The following is a 21,900-nucleotide window of genomic DNA, read 5'->3' as shown; positions in this document are numbered from 1 at the left end:
GTTTGTAAAACTACTGGTCCACACTATCCGTTCGTGGTTAACAATTGTTGACACGAGACGAGCAAAATCTGGTAAATCTATGACGGTTATGAATTACGCTCTGAAAATTAGACATCTACGTTACAGGTCTGAATGGCTCAATAAAGTTTAATGAAGTGTGAATCGACGCAATTGTGGTATTTTTTCACCCTCATGGGCCGTTTAAAGCGTCATTTACGAAATTAATTTTGGCCGGAGGCCGCTAAGAGATCGAAAGAGAAGAAAGGGAGACCTCGTCACCAATCAAATGTTTTGCATTTAACTACAGGTAGTTTTTAATGGTTTACCAACCAAATAAGATGAATAAAATACATTTATGTGAATTCCTTCTTACTTACGATCTATTAGAGCTCTGCAAATAGGTGACATCACCACTATCAACATTTTGCCCCTATATTGTATTTAACCAGTAGATTGTATGTTGCTGTGCATCTGTTCAGTTATGGATCACAAATGGCATTAAAATGTGGTGAGAACAAAAAAGTGGCATGCAAGGTGCAGCTGAGTGTGTCAATGATGTTAGCAACAATGCAATACGAACTAGACAACCTAATTACAAATTTTTCTCCCATCGTTTCTGCGACCTTCAATAACTTTCAGGGCTTTCCCTCTTGATAAAGACATAGAGTAAAGGTTATTTTCTGACTGTTTAGGGAAAGAAAAGAATATAAGCTAACTCTCACTGGCTCTATTGGAAAATCGACAGAACACAAACATAACAGCTCTCAAAAGAGGACACCTTTATACATATTAATTCTTTAACAATACATTAAAAGAGGTTTGCAGATCGTTTACAATTTAACAATCACAGGATTCAATGCCATCAAGATATTGAATTCTGCACAGTTTTGAGATCTTAAAAGGTAACACTGGCTATGTCAGGAATGAAGTCAAGCTCATTTGCTGTTGAGGGATATATGTAAAAATGATCGTCGCGTCTTGTCGAAAACAACCTTAAAAATTTCCAAGCAAAGCCTAATGTAATCAGTAGCTCTTATATAAGATTCTGACTACCTCCCAACATATCCTGGAGTTAGCAGGTAATTTAGTGTTAACAACTGAGTTGAAAACGTAAATTAGCCACCGTAAAGGGTAAAAAAGCTGACGTTTCGAGCGTTAGCCCTCCGTCAATCGCTCTGACGAAGGGCTAACGCTCGAAACGTCAGCTTTTTTACCCTTTACGGTGGCTAATTTACGTTTTCAACTCAGTTGTTAACACTAAATTATCTGCTAAGCTCTCCCACCGACGCAGCACCACAGTTTCTTTAGAAACTTATCCCTTTATCCTAGAGTTAGCGGAGATTTGCAAAGAAAAGGCCTCCTTCTCGGCATAGTTTGCTCTTGAAATATGTTCTACTGACTCCTTTTATTCCACACAAATCGGGCATCTTAAATTCTCCGTCGTCTTTTTGTGCTTCTATAACTTAACATACACATGGAAACATAGACATTGTACGATTAAGGTATTGGTAAACATAGTCACAACACTCAATTGAATCCTTGATGTGAGTCATATCTTGGACCTTTTAGCAGTGGCAACACCGAGGATTGAATGGATGAAACTCGACGGCATTAAGGCTGCCAATGGCCTGTTAGTGCCATTATTTTTCCTGTTCTGAATGCGCATGCGCTAGTTATTATTAAGCCCCTATAATTTCATGCCACTTGAAGGAGAATATTTTAGTTCGCAGTTATATTGCAACAATTCACGTTTTCCGATTTCGTCAAAACAAGAACAGCTCTCCTCTAATTTTAAATAATCTCAAAGGCACAGCAATCTGCTGCTGTCGAAATAAGAATCATCTAAACACAGTTCAAACCGAGAACTGAACCGGAGGCCTTTAACGAGAAAGGGCTACAAGGTCACTCTTTCTTCTTTTAACGGCCTCTGGCCAAAAGTAATTTCGCAAAAATTATTTATACTTATTCATGAGGACCTGTTTACATGTAAGTGGGGGACCTCAGGTAGGTGAGGGACCCCAGCTAGGTGAGGTACCCCGCCTAACCGTGGTCGTTTACATTTATACCCAAGGCGGAGCCTGAGAGATCGAAAGCACCAAGAAGCGGAGATAGGTCAGTGTCGTGAGACTTCCTGATCTTATGTCATAATTTACTTTCTGTTTTGCCTGTGGATCAAACTTTTCTGAAGCCGTTTTAACAAAGTGCAGTAAGGCTTTCGACATATTTTCTCGTTTCTCTTGTGAAGCGCGAATGACTGAAATTTTGTGAGATCGCTGGTCTGCTTGCAATTGTTGTTAAATTCTTTAGTTGTCAACTTCTCGATCGAATGCTATGATCGCTTGACCTTTGCACGGATAATTTAATTCTGTTTCATTGAAATGTAAGACTTAAATAATTCACAGTTTAAAAGGGACAACGTCTTATTATGACTCATTTTCAAAAATTCTAAGTGAAACAAAGGAATCAGAATGTCAGTACCCTGTAAACATGTTGAGGGATAATTAAAATCGATGGAAACTAAGTGAGCCGTTTGATTTTTTAATTTTTTTTTTTATTTTAAAGAATGGTTAGGCCATTATAAACCCATTGCAACCATTTAGAAATTTTCATAAAAGTTAGGATTTTGTGATGAAATCGATCAGTACACGGCGAAAAACTAACTTTTCTTGATGAACACCATCTAAACATGGTTAAACTGCTGGTTAAATAATATCACTGTTTTCCCTACTGGACCACCTTAATCAATAAAGGAATTTTTTTACGACAAGAGATTCATCCGCTAAATTTCAAAATATAACAAAAGGGACAGCAGATGCAATATTGAAATATCTCTTGTGTGGATTTGTTGGACAATTTAAAATAAAATACATGTTTGTGTAAAAAACTTATTAAAAAAATCTATAACGCTGGGGAGGGGGGGAATTTAGGTTGCAGCTTTTAAACTTGTTATTACAAAATCGTTTGTCTTTCCAAGACTAAAAGTATAAAAATATGTGAGAATATAAGAAAGCCGCACTTTTCCTCGCTTTGCTGTCAAACAGCTTGTTTTAAAAAAATCGACAAAATCGTTTGTCTTTCCAAGACTAAAAGTATAAAAATATGTGAGAATATAAGAAAGCCGCACTTTTCCTCGCTTTGCTGTCAAACAGCTTGTTTTAAAAAGTTGCTTAATCAGCAAAAAAAATATGGCTAAATGTAAAAGATATAAGGAAAATAAAAGATGGTGTCATAGGGCTCCAATATCCATTACTCCATCCCTTCCTGTAGGAGAAATCACTCTCTCACACAGCAAGATCGTCAACATTGACGTAGAGTCGATCATCGTAATTTTTTAAGTTTATCAGCCCCTGTAAAAAAAAGACATACGAAAAAATATGAAAAATGGTTATAAATTATACTATACTCAATCAAGCTTTCGAGGGTTCCTTCATTTTTTTTCCCAGAAAGAGTGTATATTGCTGTTACAATTAATTTTAGATAGTGAAGTCTTAGAATAATCATCGAAAAACCAACTAACCATAAACCTAACCTTTGAAAAACCAAACCCAAAGTATTCACAGCTATCAATCAGAACAAAGTTTAACATTAACGCTAACCAATGAGAACTTAAAGTAAGATCTGGCATCCTCCTTGAAGCGCGGAAAAACGCGCGTGATCAAGCTGGGATTAGTTTTAGTTTTTACTTTTGATTTCCACTTTCGAAACTCAATTGAAAACTGCTCTGAAAGCGAAATAAATTGAAGCCATAAACTACGCTTGCAGGCCTTCATGGTGCCGCCGTTATAAATTAACTTGACGGTGGTAGATTCTAACAATCAAACTTTGAAAAGGAAAAAAAGAACAGAGAGAGTCTCTTTGTAAACTCTACCATTCTACCTTGTGCTGGTTTTCCATTTCTTTGAGTTTGTTTCTTAGCTTCTCAAAAGATGGTCTCAAGTTAGGGTCGTCTTTCCAACATTTTGTCATAAATTCATACCTAAAAGGACGTCAAAAAAAGAAGTTTAATTAGAAACGGTTCGACCCATCAAAAACTATTTTGGTCTAATAATTCCATCTTGTTATAATAGAGGACAAAAGATTTATACAACAGAAATCAACTGGTGATAGTGTACTTCTTCTTTTATTTCCCTTCCCAAGGCTGGTTCAATAATTATTTTAGGCGCACATGAAACTCGAACAGAAAGCGGCACAAATACTACTGATGTACGATAAAAGCCATCAAGAAACAATAATAAGATATTATCATACAACTTATCATCCACATGTTGTGGTTTAGGCATTCTGTATCCCTCTTGAAGTAAGTTTGCAATGTTTCTTCCATCCATTCGTGGATACGGTGAACCACCTGAATAGAGAAGGTAATGTTAGTACTTTAAAATGAAAAGCTCTACAGATGTATTTCCATTAACAATTTTTTTTCGGCTAAGGCCAGCGACATGGTATGACCAAAAGCCAATTCTACAGAGACTGGTAAACCTTGCTTACTTCATGACTTCGTGTCCCCCCCAGTTACTGAGGCTAAAATGACTGGACTGGCAATCTGCCTAGTAACTTACCAATCGTGAAAATCTCATAGAGGAGAACTCCGTAGCTCCACCTGTAAAAGAAACGGGATGAATTTAAGGGAATAAAATTTCTTTCCTGCAAAAAAAATGTAATAAAATGTAAAATGTTAAAACATCTTTGGTGTTCAAGGGAAGGGGAAATAGGGTGGGGAGGGACACATGTGCAGTGTCAGAGGAGTTGATCCCTGGTCACTAACCATGAAATATGAGGATAACCACTCCTCACTGAGATGACCTCACACCAGCAAAATAAAAAGACCAAAATACAAAAGTAACCAAATAACTTTTTGCAGACCTGAAAAAAGTTCATAAAAAACCATTTTCATTTAGCTTAGTGCAGTGTCCATGTCTTCCTTGTACTCACACATCACTCTTGGTAGAATATTTTCCATAAAGCAACGCCTCAATGGCAGTCCATTTTACAGGGAGACGCCCCTGAATAAGAAGCAAAAATGCGAGGAGTTAGCGTAGTCCTTAAAAATTACTAATGCTCCCAATGGCAACAACGCTGTAACGAAAGTTCTGGAAAACGGAACAGGATTTACTGAGATTTTTTCTTTGAGCAGTCACTCCAGTGAGGCATCTTAAGACACACAATCAAAGACTTGGGAGAACATTATATGTTTTCTTAAAATCATTCATACCCTGGTTTTTCTTTCATAAATATTGTCCTCCTGCACATCTCTGGCCATTCCAAAGTCCGTCACTTTGCATGTTACGTCCTCTCCAACCAACACATTACGAGCTGCAAGATCTCTATGAATAACCTTACACAAAGAGAAAACGTTTCTTTCGGAAAACACCATTTAACGAAACGAGAGACTTAGAGGTGACTCAGATGACATCCTAGGCAGCGAGTCCACGATTCAATGAAAGGTGAAGAATATTGAGTAACAAATGAGGCCTTATTCTATAAGAATGTCATTCACTCACTGGTATCGATGACAAATAAGACATTCCATCAGCAATTTGCCAAGCAAATTTAATCAGCTGTTGTGAGGTCAGATTTGTTTGTGGTTTGATATCCAGGTCTTTGTAGTAAGTATCATTCAATCCACGGCTCTTTCTCAGGTAACCCAGCAGATCCCCAAAAGGAACATATTCGATCAGCACAAACAGTGGCTCTAGGGAGACAAACAGATTTCCGCGAATACTTGATTATATGCCGCAGATGGAAGCAAAATTAACAATAAACGTCATTCTACAATAAACGCCACAGCCACTTGGAAGAGTACGACAATTATTCAACGTTTATAAGAAAATAAAATATCAACTATCATATAACTCGGTAATATTCACAATTCTGGTAAGTCTATTTTAGAAGCAAAGTAGCCATAAGTTTCTAAACTCGGAAAATTAATTGTGAAGGAGTAAAATGTCGATGCCACTGAACTGACATCGTATCAAACTTTTATTTAAAGCGGGTCATGTTTATCTTCAAGGTCTACTACCGGAAAGGTTCCCGCCCTCATAGAGTACTCACATCTGACCGGCTCAAATCCGCAACATGTGCGCAAACCTTAAGCACGCAGTTTTGGTGTCGGCCCATTTTTGGTCCACCAGTAAATTTTGCTGATCGTAGATCTCACTTATTGATTATACATATGCTGCTGTTTAGCGGACAGTATACAACTGTGACTACTTCTTTGCTGTCAAATTAACTCTATCGAGACCTCACACGTGCACGCAAGAATAGAATATGCCCAAGCTTTAAGCGTCGGTCAGCCGATTTTCCCAGAAGTAAACAGAGATGGAAATAATGGGTAATGAAATGATGGGGTGAATTAAATGGACTGTACCAACAAAGACCTCCTCAAAAACAATAAAAACGTAATAAACGCCGCGGTGATCAATCGAGTAAATAAGGTACCCAACGAGTGACATACTATGAATTGATTTCAAGACAGTTACTTTAACCTAAACATAGAGGGCCACGCGGACCTCTGGGTGTGAGGCACACGAAAAATAGGGTATCTACTTTTCGTACCCATCACTTCTTGTGTCGATTTTGTTTCCACTTTTTTTTTTTTTTACTTCGCCGAAAAGAGATGGAGTACTCGTCGTCTACTTTTACCCAAAGATACCAGTCGTTTGCTTGGTTCTTCGCCCTGTTTCAAAAAAGCACCCTCCTGTTGCCTACCAAGAGTAAATAAGCGGCCAGACGCCAACTCGAATCATTACGGTATACAATATAAATTAAGAGGAAAGATATCTTAAGTTTAAACACCAACATAACGAGAAAAATGAAACTAATTTTTTCTCGGTTACCATAGCTGATAATAAACTTTTAAGTATTTACCAGACTTGGTAACGCATCCCAAAAGTTTGATAACGTAACGATGAGGTTTAAGTTGTTTCATCAGTTCAAGTTCAGACAGCAAGTCCTTTCTCTCTGATTCAGATGCTTTTTCTGCAACAGGATTTCCAGTCAATCATGGTCGAATAACATTTCAATAATACCATTACCTATCGAATTATCTAGGTAAACGTACGCAGATGAATAAATCATTACATTACATATATAGAGATTGATAGATAGAAAGATAGGCAGATAGCTAGCAGATAGATATAGTTCGATAGACAGACATACATATGGAGAGATGGATAGATAGAAAGATAGATAAATAAATAGATAGATTGAAATAAAGAAAGATTGATAGATGGAACGATAGAGAGATAGACAGATAGGTAGATAGCTAGATAGATGTATAGATTGATAGATTGCTAGACAGATAGATATACAGATAGACAGACGGAAAGACAGGCAGGAAGACAGACAGACAGATAAATAGATATCATGCGACACTACCATACATCATATTCAAGGTGCTATTCTTTGTCAACGTAAAGCGCCTAGGCTTCAATATGTAACCATCATTTAAGAGGGAATTTTAAATTACATCTTAAAATTCCATCGCTACATCAAGTAGAACAAGCTTCAAGCTATGGACATAACTGTGGACTAATCATATAGAATTTGATTATTCTAAACAGGAGCTTGGAAATTATACAGAAGCACATCGTCAAAATCAAAATAAACGGAACAATTTGGAGAGACTTCTAAGTCAGTTCAAAGATCAAGTAAAACATGACTTTATTTCTTGGTACCTTTCAACATTTTGACTGCTACGAGTGTCTTCTCGGATCTTCCTTGTAGATTAACGGCTGTTGCCTTGGCAACCTGACCAAAAGCACCTTTACCAACGATCTGCTTTATCGTCACATGTTCTCTAGGAATCTCCCAGGAGCGTGTGTATAAATTAAGAGAAGTGTACTCGCTGATTTGTTCAGTGCTGAGTGGACTGGCATCTGCTATCACTCGTGAACGAGTTCTGTCATCCAGTGCCATGTAATGGCTTTGCGAAAGTTTAGGCAATTCGACTGCAATCTTAAAGGCAAAGTTGTTTTCAATCAACAAAAGATAATAAACTACCCAACTTGCTCAGAAATTTATAAAATCTTCAAATCAGCTGTCTTATGAAAATAAACCACTATTATTTGAAAATATCAATGAATAATAGACTTAAAATCTGTATCGATCATAACTTTCTGGGTTCGGGTATGACCTGTAAACTGCAGCGGGAAGACTCTCAGTAAAGACAGCAACATAAAAACAAAACACACCTAGGACTACAGGAAAATGTCTCTATATATGAAGATATAAGATTTCATCACATAACCTACATTAGTACTTCCTCTTGTTTCATTACTTGAATTTCCAAATGTTCTGAAACAGCAAATATATCATAAAGCATTAAAAGTTTTATTTCTTCCAGTTACGAGCAGACTACCTTATCAATCACCAATCATTATAACAGAATACTATTGGAGCAATGATAATTATAATAATGGTAATGACAAAGATAACAAGAATGATGATAATAATAATAATAATAATAATGATAATAATGATAATAATAATAATAAAAATAATCAAAAGTATAAAATTCTCGATTAGTTACCACAAGCCCCAATTTAGGCTCCAATGGGACAGTGTATGTGTCATGCTTGTCAATAGTGTGGGTGTTAAAATTGTTCAAATGATCAAGCCATAAAGGAACAACGCTAATAGACAATGCATTTCAATATAAAAATCTCACCTTCTGCTCATCCCCACCTCTATAGTGAAAATAAAAGACAAAACAAAACAGAAGAATTAAAGGAAACCGAAAAAAACAAACAATAAATAATTGACATCAAGCAAAATTTCTCTCTCACAAGCAAAGTAAAGTCTGTTTGATGTACATCAAATATAGTGAAAGTGTACAAAGTCACGCAAGGTCCTCTAACTATAACCAGCTAACCACAAAATAGACAACAAAAAACAAATTATTAGTTTACAATACACTGTTTAAAGTTAAAAATACAAAAATCGCTTAAGCAAAGATCATAATGCAGTGGAAAGTGAACTGAAGATTATACTTAGTCCTAGAAAAAAGGAAAAATATAAAAGATATATTTTATAGGATGCCAAAACTAGTGTTTGTTTGAGAGAATAACATGTATGCAACACTTACCTTCATTGCTTTTCCTGTTGCGCCTCTTTTTCCTGCAAGTCCACCAAACTAATATTCCAGCAACAGCCAGTGCAGCAACTGATCCAAACACTGCACCAACAACAATACCTATGGCACGTACAATGTGTGATAAGCTTCAGATAATTTTTTTCCAATGATCTTATCATAAAGAATCTGCCTCTGTACTCCTGTTATGGTCAGGAAACATTTAGAATTCAGTCAGAACTCAAGTTATCTTCTTCCTACAATTTTGTGTTTTACAATTCATTACAGTAGCATTGGAATAAACTTTAAGCATCGGAATAAACTTTAAGGCATGAGGAGAAACTCTACAGAGGTTTATTTCTACACAAAAAATGTCAACTGCCATGAAACATGAACATGAGGCTGAAAACATCATACACAACAATTACATACATGAAACTCAACAGGCTGCAATGCGTAATTATGTACTCACTCAGAAAAAAATTGGGGATACAATTTCTGCCCATGGAAGGTTAAAAGAAATACTGAATAATATAAAAAATATTATCCTATATTTACAAGCTTTTAAACTACGACTTTCAATTGGTTATTCATGGAAAAAATAAAATAGAGCCAACCAATCCACAAGCTTGTACATAAAGTCAAACATAATCAGATCTCACCTTTTTCCATGGCTAGGGTTGGTTGTATAAGCAAAATGAAACAGAAAAAAAGAAAACCATGATTATAATCTGTCACCATTACCAATATTTAAAGCTCATTAAAAGTAAACCTACAAAGTTGTTCCCTGAACCATAAAAATATATTAGTATTAAGGTATGTAACACAATCAAAATTATGTCTTTGGACTTAAAATTAAAGTTCAATTCAGTTGGACAGTAACCGTTTTTTTGTTATTATAATTATTATTATTTTCAGGAAACTAAAAGTCATAGATGTCTAGAGTACAAAATCAGATTAAATTACTCTTTGCTTAAAGTATGTACAAAGTCTGGCATTTGTCATTAAAGAATGTTTCATCTGTTTTTGTCTCACTTGGAAGCTCTAAAGACTGTACAAAACATACACTCAATTAATCTGAGGAAAACAAGCATGGCTGCCACTTTTTTAGACTCATGTAGGCCAAACATTATTTTTTCCCATTAACCATCCCACAAAAAAAGATGTAAATGAACTATTTTCTTAAACCTCTGAACAAAAGTGAATTTAAGCAGATAAAAAGCACAAGATATTCAGAAACATACTAACCATTTGTTACATGTTTACATAGAAATCAACAGTTAATTTGAAGAAATGTACAACAACAGGGCGCACACACGATGTATACACTGTCCTATTAGTGCTCAAATTGGGGCTGGTTGTGGTTGTGGTTGTTATCATTACCATAATTATAAACCAAGCTTTCAGATCTCTGTATAAACCTGCCACAGTATCAATTTTGAGTTAAATACAGTAACTTTAAAATTTTTCCACAAGGCAAAAAATATGCTTACAACCAAGTACAGGGCAAGGAAATTCATTTATCAACTTGCAAAACTTTTGTATGAAGTGTTACGAGGACTTACCCCCGTGGGACCTGTCAAGTGGTGATGTGGCACCTTCACCTGTTGGTTCCACATCAGGTGTTTTCCCTTTTATGGCTGCAACACTTAACTCTCCCAGCTTTCCATCTTTCACAGTGTCATTGAGTGTTATGATAACATCTCGTTCCTTTGCAGAGGAGTTGAACTTCAGTGCAAGGTCAACAATGATACCTCCACACCTTGGGACAGACATTAACTGAGTTAGAGTGGCATGAAATCAAAAACAGATAACATAAGACCACAAAGTAAAATTTCTAAATTCATATATTTGGAAGTGAGAGCAACTGGCAATTATCTAAATCTCATTAATTCACATACCTCACACCTATCAACTGCACTCCTTCATAGCCAGGTTTATCAGCAAAAGCCTCCTCAAGCTGCAAGTAAGCATTTCTATCATTTGTCTTAAAATTTTAGTGTACATGTATTACACATAAACAAATGAGGATAACACCAAATGTTATGTACTAAATTGAACATGGCTGTTTTGCTGAGAATCAGTCTCCGAATCTTAATCAGTTGTTTCTTAAAAGTGCTAATTCAATGAATAATTGTTCTTCTTCTTGTCAATTACCTCCTATTTTAATTTGGAAAGAAAACACCAGGCCTCTTATTGCCCTAAATACAGACCATGAGCAAACACTGACTAATAGGAAGATTTAAGCTTTTCAAGTTCAAGACTTGACAGAATTAACTCTGACAGACTGCGTGCAATCTAGGAATTCAAGAAACACTGTAGAATTAAATGAAATATTCTCCACACATTCTCCACCAGCCAGATTTCATTTTAATTATTAATAATATTACAACCTGACCCTGAAGTAACCAACACTCTGTGACAATAATAATTAAAAACTTAACAGATCAAGTGAAGCTCAACACAGGCACACAGTATAATGTAAGAAAACAAATCCCTCCAATGTAAACTAGTTTATGTTTAGTTAATAGCTTTGACAGCAATATCTGAGTTATGTGTACATCAACTTACTGGTTTTTTTAATTTCTCCAGTAATAAGGACTGGTTGTATTTTCCATCTATACATGTTTCACTGGTGATGACAATAGTTATGTTGATCACATTTCCTCCAATGTCTGTGAAGTAAGAGAAAATGATCATTTCCAAAAATTTTACTCAATCTTTTTATTGATACAGGTATTCCATTTGGTAAACATTTCAGGACCATTCTAAGGTTATTTAACCTCAGAGATGATTGAGAAGTCTGTTGCTTTCAGTAAGCAGCTTCTAACAAGAACAACTGGGGTTTCTGTCATAGCTTATATGATCCTGGGTGATGGTCACTTTCTCATCATTTCTCATTAATGGATTGTGTTGATTGCTTGTCAAATGACAAATTGTGTTATTGTCCTTTTTCTCTAAGCATGAACAAGAGAAACAGTCTAACAAAAATTTTTAAAATGTTTGTACATTGAAGCAAAACAATGTAGGGGAAAAGTCAGTAGCTCATATCAAACTAACTTTTTGCTTTCAACATCCCACACAATTAGAGTTTTTCCTGTACCTTGTCAGAAGCCCTGACTATAGCTTTTTCCCCTACTTTTGAAACTCAACTCTGTATAAGCCATCTGAAGCTTAATTACTGCAATGCTTTATTTGCATTTTACATGTCATAAAATAATCAATAGCTTGTAATTATTAAAAGAAAACAGAGAGTTATCCATCAAGACAAAGTATTAAGGCACTGTATGGGCTTTTACAACCTGACAGGCTTAAACCCCTGGTTCAGCTCCGAGAACCAATTATAATCAGTATGTCATGTTGGTACATGTGTGAAGATACAGCTGTTAGATGCATGACTACAATGTACATGTGACTTACAAACACTGGCAGTTTTTGAATCATCTCCATATACATTGGCCACTCTGAAAGTAAAGTTGGCATCATTAAGGACTTGTGAAATATGAAGAGTATTCTTGTCACAAACTTGTTCTGGGTCACATGGAGTCCAAGTGTAAGTAGGTGGAGGGTTCCCTTCTGCTTCACAGTTAAGAGTTAGACTTTGTTGTACACCAACCACATACTCATGTTGAAAATCAACAATCTTTGGTGGATCTGTACATCAAATTGGAAAGTAAAAAATAATATTAAAAAACAGCATCTACACAAAGATACATCTGAGTGACTTGTCTTCCATAGCTACTGTAAGGGTTTTAACCCTATCAGTACACTTATATACAAGAGGATATTCTTTATCTAGTCTAATGTTTTTTTAGTTCATTTCACTTATGTGGGGTTTGCAAAACATTCTTCTAATTTGTTGGTGTATTGTGGTTTCAAGTTGCCTAGATATTAACTGGGCGATCCTCTTGCCATTCATAGATGCATGTTAAATAAATTACTGGTCATCAAAGTTTCATCGTATCCAATAATTAAACAAATAACTTTTTCAGGTTGTCACTCAGAAAGCCATTGAGGTGATATTTCAAATCTTACCAGATATGTTGAACTGGATTGTGAAAGATTTTCACATCAGCATCAACTGAACATATTTGCTAACACAGATAGTGGAGCACTAGAGTCTCCTAACACAACATCTAATCTTAATTTTAAGAGAAGTTTACACTAACAGGGGCGGGAGAACATCTCCCATGTAACATGGCAACGCTTCAAGCTGCAACCATTTTGGTCCCCATGGCAATGAAAAATATATTTGGCAACTAAAATTTCAACAAAAGTTGCCAGTTGGCAACCAACAGATAAAAAAAAAGAAGGGAAAAATGTGAAAAAATTTATTGATCCTTGGAAAAATTATCAATGAATTAACTGTTAGTGAGCGCTTCTTACAAGTACATTCCTTTCGTATGTAACCATATGATAATGAAATATGACATACTTCTTACCATGGATGGAGCTTGGAAAAGAGCTCTATACAACAGCTAACTATTTATATTTTCCGAGCAACAAAAACATATGTTTTCATCAACATTTTTATTCCAAAATATTTTGATGGTATTTCCAATTTTCAAGATGCTTTGCAGCCAAAAGCAAGCAGGTACAAATCATGTATTCTATTTAGTTATGCCACATGAGATTGAAGTTGTGAAAAGTAAAATTCTTGATGAAGGGCCAGTTCCAAAAAAGGCTTAAGTAGCCTTCAGTACCAGTTAACCTAACCTTCTAACCTTCAATTTTACAGTAAGAAGTATCATGACTAAATATCTAGTAACTAAAGATATTGTTCACAACATTAAAGGATTTAATACCACTATTACAGCTTACTTTAAAGAAGAGATATTTCTCTATTCCCACTCTCATGACTATTATTACATGAACAATCTGTAATCATCAAGGGATATAGGTTTCTTTTTAAGGGAAGGGGAAGGGACTGCAACCAAAATTATTGAAGGTTCCCAAAATGCATTTTTTTGAAAAATTGAACTTGGAGCCCAGCATGGAGCCCAGCATGGATGTATTTAGCCAAAAATCAATACAAGTAAATGACAGCACACATTAGAACACAGAAGATAGTATAAGAAAATTGTATCTGTGTCTAACATTAGTCAATGTTTTTCGATGCATACTCACAAGTAACATTCACATAAACTGTTTGATTCTCTGGTTTACCAAAGCCATTGTCTGCAGTACAGGTATAATTTCCTGCATCAGTCCTGTTAATGTTTGTTTCAGTCAGCTCCTTTCCTTCTTGCACCACAACAGTATTTCCTTGGTTCACTGTCTTCTCTTTGGTCCAAGTGATCTTTGGTTCTTCTCGACTCAATACTTCACAGATTAACTGCAAATTGTCCCCTTCAAGAACAGTTGTTTTACCTCTAATCCCAGTGATACTTAATGGAACTAAGAGCAATCAAACAATCACATGTAAACTTCAAGGATAATTTAATAGCATGTAGACATATAAGGAACACACTAAAAGTGATAATACACGATTTTAAAATCTTCTTCGCAAACCTTGCACATGCAAACAGCCCTTGCGAACTGAATTCCCAGTTTTCTGGGAATTCCTAGGAATTCTCTAAAAATTCCCAATTATGCAAATAACCCTTGCAAACTGAATTCCCAGTTTTCTGGGAATTCTCAAAAATTCCCAACCATGCAAATAAGCCCTGATTTAAAAAGCTTGGAATTACTGGGAATTTCTGGGAAAGGGAAAGGAAGACTTCAGTTTTGTGAGTACTTGGAATTCCTAGGAATTCTCAGCTATACAAACTACCTATAATTTAGGAAGGGTCGAATTCTTGGGAATTTCTGGGAATTGAATTTGAGGCAATTTAAATACCCTGAGGTCCACGTAAATTCTAAGAAATTCTCAATACCTTGAATGTGAAGGTTTTAAGAAAAGGAGTAATTTCAGAAGCTTAAAACTTTGGCTCAATAAAAGGTATACTGTACAAAATTACCAAAAGATACACATACATGTATATGTTTATGACTTAAAGATCATGAAATTTATTATTCAAACGAAGTTTTAGTAAATCTCTACATTAATATGGATTTTCTCATAAAGCAGCAGTCAATTATGTTGAATGGAAATGCCAATTAATCCAATGTACTCATATAACAGATTTGCTTTCTAACCTCAAAGGACTCTTGGATTCCACGATCACAAAATATTTTTATTGTGATGCAAAATGTCTCATGTTCACTGAGGTGCCAAAATCATCAAATATTCATTAGCTGTTCCTTGGTACACAATTTCCACATGACTCACCACCTAAGGAAATTTGTAGAGAACAGTGTGGAGAATATACATCCTGATGCTAGGGTGCTGAGGCTTTGTGTAACAATAATTACATTGTTATCCGTACTTAAAGAACTTTGTAAATCAGGAACATAAGTTACTTCCCCAACCAACATTACTGGTTGCCTTTTTCAGAAAGCCTTGAAACAGTCAAGCTGACAGTTGCCTCAAACACTGTCAGAGACTTTTTGCTGACATTATTTTTAGTAGAAATTTCATGCCTTAGACAAACAAACTGAACACCTAATTAATCTTTCTTTTTTCATGATTGTTGCTTTTTTTTTTAAGTTTTTTGCTCTGTTTTCATGACTGACTGCTATAATTTGTTTCACTGTTTTTATTCTTACAAAACATTTTTGTAAGAGTTCCAATACTTTTGGACCATCCACACACTTTACAAACATTTGACATGCAGACAAGACAGAGGTAGTCAATGTTCCCTTTGAGAAAAAACACCTTTTAAATGATGTCTTCATTTTACTTTATTTGAAACTCTGATCTGAAAATATTTTTAAAACAAGACTTGTTAGTATTGGGAAGTATAAACCAAGTTTCTTTTCATAATTTAATTTCTTAAATGTCCCAATCACTGGATCTCCCAAAAAATATTACATCTTTTTATTTTTGGTGCAAAATACAAGTCCTTCTTTATATACAAACGGAAAGTGCAAGTCCCACTCAATAATAACAGCTCTAAAGTTTGACTTGTTCTTCTCTGTCTGTCAGCTATCAACAAAATTGTTTTATACTTCGGACAGTGCATAACTATTTGTGGACCAGAGTTCCAACGCACTTCTGTAATCACATATAGTTATTTTTGTCTCTTGTACGAATGTTTCTCCTTTGTAAGACGCACTCTACTCTGTTGTCACCACTGCTTTAAGTTCAGTGGAAACGACTGATTGAGGAATCTAGACGGCGGTGTTGGAACGTGTTGCTGAACGCTTGCTACGGTCAAGCTTTGTAGATTTAGGTACTGGTACACTGGGTTCATCTATGTATCTCCTATACTTCCTAATGTGGTATCCTTCTTTTATAAATATGAGGGTAAAAGACGATCTGTAATCGCATTCAAAATTGTGATTGGCTTGTGTTATTTCTCACCTTTGCCATGAACACAACTCAAGTGAGTTTCGAGTCTTTGTTTCCTCGAGAACTTTCGGCCACAAATTGTGCATTTGTAGTACGATCGATTCTTGTCGATTATTTCTACATAGAGTGAGCTCACATCATTATTTATATCAACAAGGTATCCAACATCTAGAAGCAGAAAACCGTCCGGAGAAGTCAGAATAATGTTGTGCACTTCTCTTAACACTGCAATCGGCAAGCCAGCGGATTCACTTTGCTAGCCAATGACAAGTCCTAAAAGATCCACGTGATCTTTCCCGTGATCGGAAACAAAGAAGACTCCATTTGGCGCTAATCTTTGAATGTATTTTTCATCGGTTGATCGCTTTTCTCAACTGTTTTGCTTAATATAACATTTCTAAAGATAGCTTTTATTGTGGTTCAATGGGAAAACGAGAACAGCGTGAGTGTTGTAAAAGAAAAGAAAGTCAAGAAGGGACAACAGTTGACATATTGACTGGTACAAACAAGGGTCGAGTGGCCATCTGTAAAGCTACGATTTTGAAAGTTTGTGGTGAGTAAAAATTGCGATATTCGTTACATTATCAAAATCTTATAAAAGAATAGATGTAACGTGTTGAATTAAGCTTACATAACGCTCGGCGCAACTGAAACTAGAATAATTCTGAGAATCGAATCGGTCACTTGCATGCCGCAGTTTCTTAAGCTTATGCTTTACAATGAAATAAACCTATCAGTAAGGTTTCAAGATTCCTCTAGTCACGTTTGGGAACATTCAAGATTCATAATAGGAACTGTTATTAAACAAACCTTAGTACATAAAGAAGCCCTCCTTGGTAAAAACAAAATAATGTATTCAGCCCTTTTTTGGTAAAATCTATGGGAGAGATGTCTAACTCCAATATAAAAGTCACTCAGTATAACAGAGATTTCTCAATTTGAGAATTCAGTGAATGCCCTTTTCCTTATAGCCATCTTAAAGGCCTGGTCTGAGCTTTAAATATATATATTTATATATATTATTTTTTTCAAATTCAGATGTCATGAAATCCAGATACAAAATGGTCAAGCTTCTTGTAGACAACCTCATTCAAGGCCAACTCATTGTGAGCCCAGGGAAAAAAATACAAACAGCAGCTAAGTTTGCAGTTTAGGATAACTTCATTCTAATTTATTATTAAAGTTACAACAAGATTTAATTAAAAAATCAATTTTATTTATCTGTAATTAACCCCTTCACTCCCAAGAGTGCTTGGTTTTCAAATATAATTTAAGAATCAACAGATTTTATTCCAATTTGTGTCAAACCAAATTTAATGATTGTTTAAGACTATTTTATATGAATAGTTGTAATTGAGGATTAATCCATATGAAGTCTTCAAGAAAAGAAAAATAAATCAAATTCCATCCTAATATTACCACATGTTGATGTTAATAATTAATCAAAAATATTTTACATGTAAGCCTTAATTAAGCTTGCAAATAAATTTCATTGAATACTTGAATTCTAGCTGGTTTTTTTTAATTTAAAGTATTTATTTTATATCATTAGCCTCAAATTTTTGCTTAAAATTCCCAGTAATTCTTAAACATTCCTAAATATTCCTGAAAATTCCCAGAAATTCCTGGATGACAATCCTCTAATCAACATAATAAGGAGAAATCTTGTGATTCATCTCTAATAAGTTACTTCCGAGTCCCACCTCCCCCCCCCCCATTTTGTAACATCAGGCAACATTCAAATGGGGGAGGATTATAGGGTAAATGCAAAAATTAGTAGAGCATGCTGAGACTTTTGCAACTCATTGCACAATATAGTTGTTAAGCAAGTATATCTTCTTTAAACATAATTGGGGTATATTAAAAACTTGACAGTCTTGAAATTAGACCTGAAGACTCTCACAATACCAACCAGAAATCTATGTGAAAGATTTTTAATTTTCATAATCTATCTACCTCAATGGCCTCAGATGCAACACATAACAGAAAAAATTTAATGAGCAAACTTGACAGAAAACAAGAAAGCAAATTACAGTAATATCCAAAATTCACTTTACAGATTTGAAAATATACCCCTCCTGTTTGAAATTGAGTGAAATTTTATACGAGTAGTAGGATCTTATATCTGATTTATTTGTTTGAGACATCAAATCGATCCTCCTAAGTCAGTAAACTAGCTTTCCAAAGATAATTGCACCCTCAGTGCTTGCTAAGAGGGTAAATTAAGATCTTCTGATAAACTTTAAACATATTGTGTGTAAGAAGACTTTTGTCTGCAATTAAACATGCATGTTACCCAGCATATAGTACTCAACACCTCTTTGGATTTGAATTTACCTTGAACCCTTTAAAAATTAATTTCTTGATTTCTCTTTAGGTTGACTTTTTTTTCACAATGTTATCCATGTGAGTTTTACCAAATCAAATCATACTTGAATGGAACCAAATGTAGTACTAACAGACAGCACTATGTTAGGGGTTGGAAAATCTGATGAAAATAGTCTTGTTCATTGTTGCTTTGTGGTAACACCATCTCTAAAAGAAGTCCAAGTCACAACCATTACTTGGTATAACTATCCTTTACACTGTTGAAATCCATCAAATTGCTCCTTCCCGCAGATGTAAAGGGTTGATCGCAAACCACGATCACATGTGAGATTTTGTGATCACACTCTGGCATTTGATTACTGAGGTAAACAGAACGTGAAGGATGTTTGGGTTATCTTTAACCTCTAATTTAGCAATTAATTTTTTCACTCATCTCAAGGTGCACCCGGATTTTGAGCCTTTTTTTATGCATTTTGGGTCTTTGATTCACTTGGAACCTCAAGTGCTGTAAGACATGTACATGTGTACATGTAATTACATTGTACTTAAAAGTTCGGTGAAACCTTATCTTACGTTCAACAGAATTTGGTTGCTCACTTTTAAACATCATTAGTTCACTAAACTAAATAGATATATTATACGGGATGTAGAAGTTTTCTACCCCTAAGAAATAATATCTTGCAAGTTCTACCTGAATGTAAACTAGGCCCAGATGGAAGAATTGGATAACAGTTTACTGAACTTTAGGTACACCCTTCTTATAGTCATCCACAGTTTTAAACTTACCTATGACTTGCACTTGAATTGCTCGTTTCCAAGTAGTAGCAGTGGAGTCAATTAACTCACACCTAAATTCTCCCAAAGACTTATCGTCAGCAACAGTCACAGGAGAGATAAACAGAGAAGCTCTTCCTGAGGTTGAGCTTACATTGAACCGTTTCTGAAATTGAGCTGTAAGAGGACCAGCTGAACCATCCCCTTGAATAATGAATATACCATCACTGTTGAATTTCATGGCACCAAAAACTAGACCTAGCGTCAGACTGTAGTTCCAGTTCAGCATGACAGAAGATCCGTCATAAACCTGTACAATGCCAGGAGGAAGTAATTCAGCTGGATTTGATGTTGTCCAAGCTGGAGTAGGTTCATGCCATGTCACACTTCCGCCATCTGAAGGAGAATATTTTAGATCGCAGTTATATTTATAACAATTCATGCTTACGACTTCATAAAACGAGGTACAGCTTTCCTATGATTTTGAATTTATGCACCGTATACAGTTCGAAAGGCACCTTAATCTGCTGTTGTCAACATAAAAATCACCCTAATAAAGTACATGACAAGCTGAATCGATCGAGTTCTGAAATGAAAGAAGAAAGTAAACACTGAAAATATTAGAACAAAATCCCAGATAAATGCATCATTACCTGTTGGTTGGGGTATGAGAAAAATCCACATAAAGATATGTTTCATATGACAAATCATTTTACATAACTCCTTGTTTCCCAAAGGATGAGTGCCACAAATATACGCGGATGAGGAACAGATTCCTCTTCATATAAAGTAAACTAACGTGAGAACTGGTTGGTTATTGAATGACGATTGCGTTTTAGACGGAGGTCCTGATTGGTTTAGGGGTATTGGGCAAAATTCTGGAATGAAAGACCGAACGATTCCAGTGGAGCAGAGCAGAGAGCCCTCTGCTATCCATAAGACCATTTGGACTCGTTAGGTCTTTCATTCCAGATTTTGTCCAGCACCTCTAAACCAATTAGAACCTCCGTCTAAAACGTAATCATCATTCAAGAACCAACTATCAAGAGAAATTTGTTCCGTGTTAGGCGTTCATATGTGATGACGATGTCTCCAAGTTAGGTTCAGCAAAGTACTCATCTTTGGAAAATAAGGAGTTATGTAAAATGATTTGTCACATGAAACATGTCTTTGTATGGATTTTTCTTATACCCCAACCAACAGGTATTGTATTTATCTGGGATTGTGTTCTAACATTTGCGTGTTTACTTTCTTCTTTCGTTTCAGAACTCGATCGATTCATCTTGCAATGTACTTTGTTAAGGTGATTTTTACATTGACAGCAGCAGATTAAGGAGCCTTTTAAACTGTATACGGTGTTTTAATTCAAATTCATAACAAAAGCTGTTCCTCGTTTGATGAGATCGTAAGCATGAATTGTTGTAAATGAATATAACAGCGATCTAAAATATTCTCCTTCAGATGGCGGAAGTGTCACATGGCATGAACCTACTCCCGCTTGGACAACATCAGATCCAGCTGAAGCACTCCCCCCCGGTACTGTACAGGTTTATGAAGGATCTTCCGTCACACTGAACTGGAGCTACAGTCTGACGCCAGGTCTAGGTTTTGGTGCCATAAGATTCAACAGTGATAGTGTAGTCATTATTCAAGGGGATGGTTCAGCTGGTCCTCTTACAGCTCAATTTCAGAAACGGTTCAATGTAAGCTCAACCTCAGGAAGAGCTTCTCTGTATTTCTCTCCTGTGACTGTTGCTGACAGTATAAGTCTTTGGGAGAATTTAGGTGTGAGTTAACTGACTCCACTGCTACTACTTGGAAACGAGCAATTCAACTACTACTAAGAAAGATCTTAGTTTACCCTCTTAGCAAGCACAAGGAGTAATTACCTTTGGAAAGCTAGTTAGTGACTTAAGAGGATGTCTCCTCACACAAATAAATCCGGTATAAAATCCTACTGCTCTAATGAAATTTCACACAATTTCAAACAAGAAGGGTATGTTTTCAAATCTGTGTAGGGAATTTTGTATATTACGTCGTTTGCTCTCTGGTTTTTCTGTCAAGTTTGCTCATCAAAATGTTTGTTATGTATTTCATCTGAGGCCATTGTGGTTATGAAAAATTATGAAAATCAGAAATCCCCCACACTACATTTTGGTTGGTATTTTGAGTCTTTGTGTCTAATTTCAAGGCTGTTAAGTTTTCAATATACCCCAAACATATGTTAAAAGAAGACACACGCATAAAAACTCCATTGTGCAATGAATGGCAAAAGTCTCAGCTTGCTCTACTAATTTTTGAGTTTTTTCTTATAACCCTCTCCCATTTGAATGTTGCC

At 35.6% G+C, this 21,900-nt stretch overlaps 1 protein-coding gene across 1 annotated transcript; it reads right to left on the bottom strand.

The window, feature by feature from the left end:
• Window positions 1-2,408: 2,408 nt before the first annotated feature.
• LOC131776720 (fibroblast growth factor receptor 3-like) lies at window positions 2,409-20,366 on the bottom strand. Its single transcript, XM_066168368.1, has 19 exons — window positions 20,216-20,366; window positions 19,575-19,958; window positions 14,195-14,464; window positions 12,488-12,721; window positions 11,639-11,742; window positions 10,969-11,027; window positions 10,633-10,829; window positions 9,083-9,190; window positions 8,666-8,684; window positions 8,250-8,292; window positions 7,674-7,953; window positions 6,865-6,975; window positions 5,499-5,689; window positions 5,210-5,332; window positions 4,930-5,000; window positions 4,557-4,597; window positions 4,249-4,345; window positions 3,877-3,976; window positions 2,409-3,347 (listed from the first exon to the last, which is right to left on the bottom strand). Exons 1-19 carry the CDS (start codon window positions 20,271-20,273, stop codon window positions 3,282-3,284), a joined length of 2,556 nt encoding a protein of 851 aa, XP_066024465.1. The 5' UTR covers window positions 20,274-20,366; the 3' UTR covers window positions 2,409-3,281.
• Window positions 20,367-21,900: the final 1,534 nt, after the last annotated feature.

This window comes from Pocillopora verrucosa, chromosome 6 (assembly GCF_036669915.1).
Source record: "Pocillopora verrucosa isolate sample1 chromosome 6, ASM3666991v2, whole genome shotgun sequence".
Lineage (NCBI taxonomy): Eukaryota > Metazoa > Cnidaria > Anthozoa > Scleractinia > Pocilloporidae > Pocillopora > Pocillopora verrucosa.
The sequence above is the reverse complement of the archived record's forward strand: the minus strand, read 5'-3'. Positions and strand labels throughout refer to the sequence as shown.